The sequence below is a fragment of the Sinocyclocheilus anshuiensis genome, unplaced genomic scaffold, assembly GCF_001515605.1.
Source record: "Sinocyclocheilus anshuiensis isolate Anshui unplaced genomic scaffold, SAMN03320099.WGS_v1.1 scaffold117, whole genome shotgun sequence".
In the NCBI taxonomy this organism is placed as follows: Eukaryota; Metazoa; Chordata; class Actinopteri; order Cypriniformes; family Cyprinidae; genus Sinocyclocheilus; species Sinocyclocheilus anshuiensis.
Window position 1 is genome coordinate 3,699,740 of NW_015536624.1, and position 1,843 is coordinate 3,701,582.

At 37.0% G+C, this 1,843-nt stretch overlaps 1 protein-coding gene across 3 annotated transcripts in view; it reads left to right on the forward strand.

The window, feature by feature from the left end:
* The first annotated feature begins 689 nt into the window (after nucleotides 1–689).
* Nucleotides 690–1,843, forward strand: part of LOC107704777 (uncharacterized) — a 56,347-nt gene continuing 55,193 nt past the window's right edge. For all 3 annotated transcript variants that reach the window (XR_001636002.1, XR_001636004.1, XM_016507802.1), the window contains exons 1-2: nucleotides 690–797; nucleotides 1,212–1,372. Coding sequence is in view for 1 of the 3 variants with exons in the window: in XM_016507802.1 (XP_016363288.1) it covers nucleotides 1,315–1,372 (58 nt within the window). In the remaining 2 variants the exon portion in view is untranslated. The remainder of the gene's footprint in view (nucleotides 798–1,211; nucleotides 1,373–1,843) is intronic.

Consider the following 1,843-nt stretch of genomic DNA (forward strand, 5'->3'; position numbering starts at 1 on the left):
GACCAGCATAAACCAGCAAAGGACCAGCTAAAACCAGCAAAGGACCAGCACAAACCAGCAAAGGACCAGCTTAAACCAGCATCCCAGCGTCAAAACATACCTAACCAGCATATGCTGTTTTTTCAACAGGGCAATGCCCTCCACTCTATTAATCTCTTCCCCCTCTCCTTCACTTACTTGTTTTAGATCCTCCTCCCCTCTCTTCTCTTTCTACCTGTTCCACTCTTCTTTCTTTCCAATTACAATCCTTCCTCTATCCACTCCACCACCTTTTAGACTTACACCTCTTTCTTAGGTAGATAGATAGATAGATAGATAGATAGATTATTAAAAAATAACATTTTTATTTTTCTTCGCACAGTCTGTTTCTGTTATCTGCAGACGATAATTCAGAATTTCAATGAGCAACAGATTTGAAACTCTAGCAGGCAAACGAGTCTCACAGTCATTGATCGCGTTGCAGCTGTAGAGGGCGCTGTGATCAGACGATATTCAGGCCGTGAGAAGAACTTCTATGTGTGTCCTATACTCCTCTTCAGCATCAGTCAGTTCTTATGGTCATCCTTCATCAGTATATCATGCATGTGATCATCTATAATATATCATGTACCGTGTGTCAAAGCTGTTTTGCTGTGTGTTTGTTGTGTTGTGTGTGAGAGGAGCAGTGTTGTTGTGTGAAGTGGGAGGGTCAGTGCTGCGGATGATGTCAGAGCTGAGGGTTCAGCTGGACTGAATAACTGACTGACCGCTGGATCTGATCTGCCGGATCACTCTCGGAGCCGCGTTTCCAGCGCGAGGTAAAACTTTCTCCTGTTTTCCAGCCTCACGGGTTGATGTTTGTGAAATGTGACCGTGTTTAGTTACAGTAACTCTCTCTTTGCTTTCTTAGTGCCTTAATAGATGCGGTTCTTAATACTTTTGAACAACTTTTAAGTGAACGAAAGTGAATCAATCCAAAACGAGTAGATCGTATGTTTGAGTGTGTGAATCTGATGTGTGATATTTTACTGTTCAGTACAGTGATCATGTAAATATTATGAATATCACAACTAAAAACTGCCTAAGTTCATTTTGTACGATTTAGCTCCATTAAAGTAAAAAATGTATGTATAAAGTAAATGCCACACACACACACACACACACACACACACACACACTGTTTTACAAACAGGTCTCTGCTGCAATCAAACTAATGTTGATTTCTCTCTCAGGAAGTGTTGAGTGTGGAATATTCTGGTCACTTCTCTGAAATATCAGCCACAGCTCTCGAGTCCATCAGAAGAGGCACATTTAGAGAAAACCATACGTCTGAACATGAGGAGCATCATATGTTTCATCGGTGTTTTCCTGTGTCTGAGAACCACAGCTTCAGGTAAGAGGACCATTAATACGCTTGAAGGCCAACGTACATTAAATGTGCTGACCTTTCAGTTAATTGCAAATAATCTGCAAATTTATTGACACTAATATAATTAATGACAACGTTTTCAAAATGAAACAGTTTAAAAATATCTTAGAGATTATTCAGAAAGAATACACTTTCTCTCAGTAAATTTAAGAGCAACTGCATTGCAATTGTTACATTAAAGAACTATTTCTGCCTATAATAATGTGTATTGTTGGTATAAATGTATTTGGGTGATGTTTAATAATATTTATGGCTTAATAGTTTTCATTTTAATTAACAGTAATAACACTGAATCCAGTATTCTTAAGGATTCCATTTATGACTATTTTAGTACTTGAAGAGTAGCTATATTATACTATATTTTATATTATTTTATCATATTTAATTAATATATATACACTGTAAAAAATGTATATATATATATATATATATATA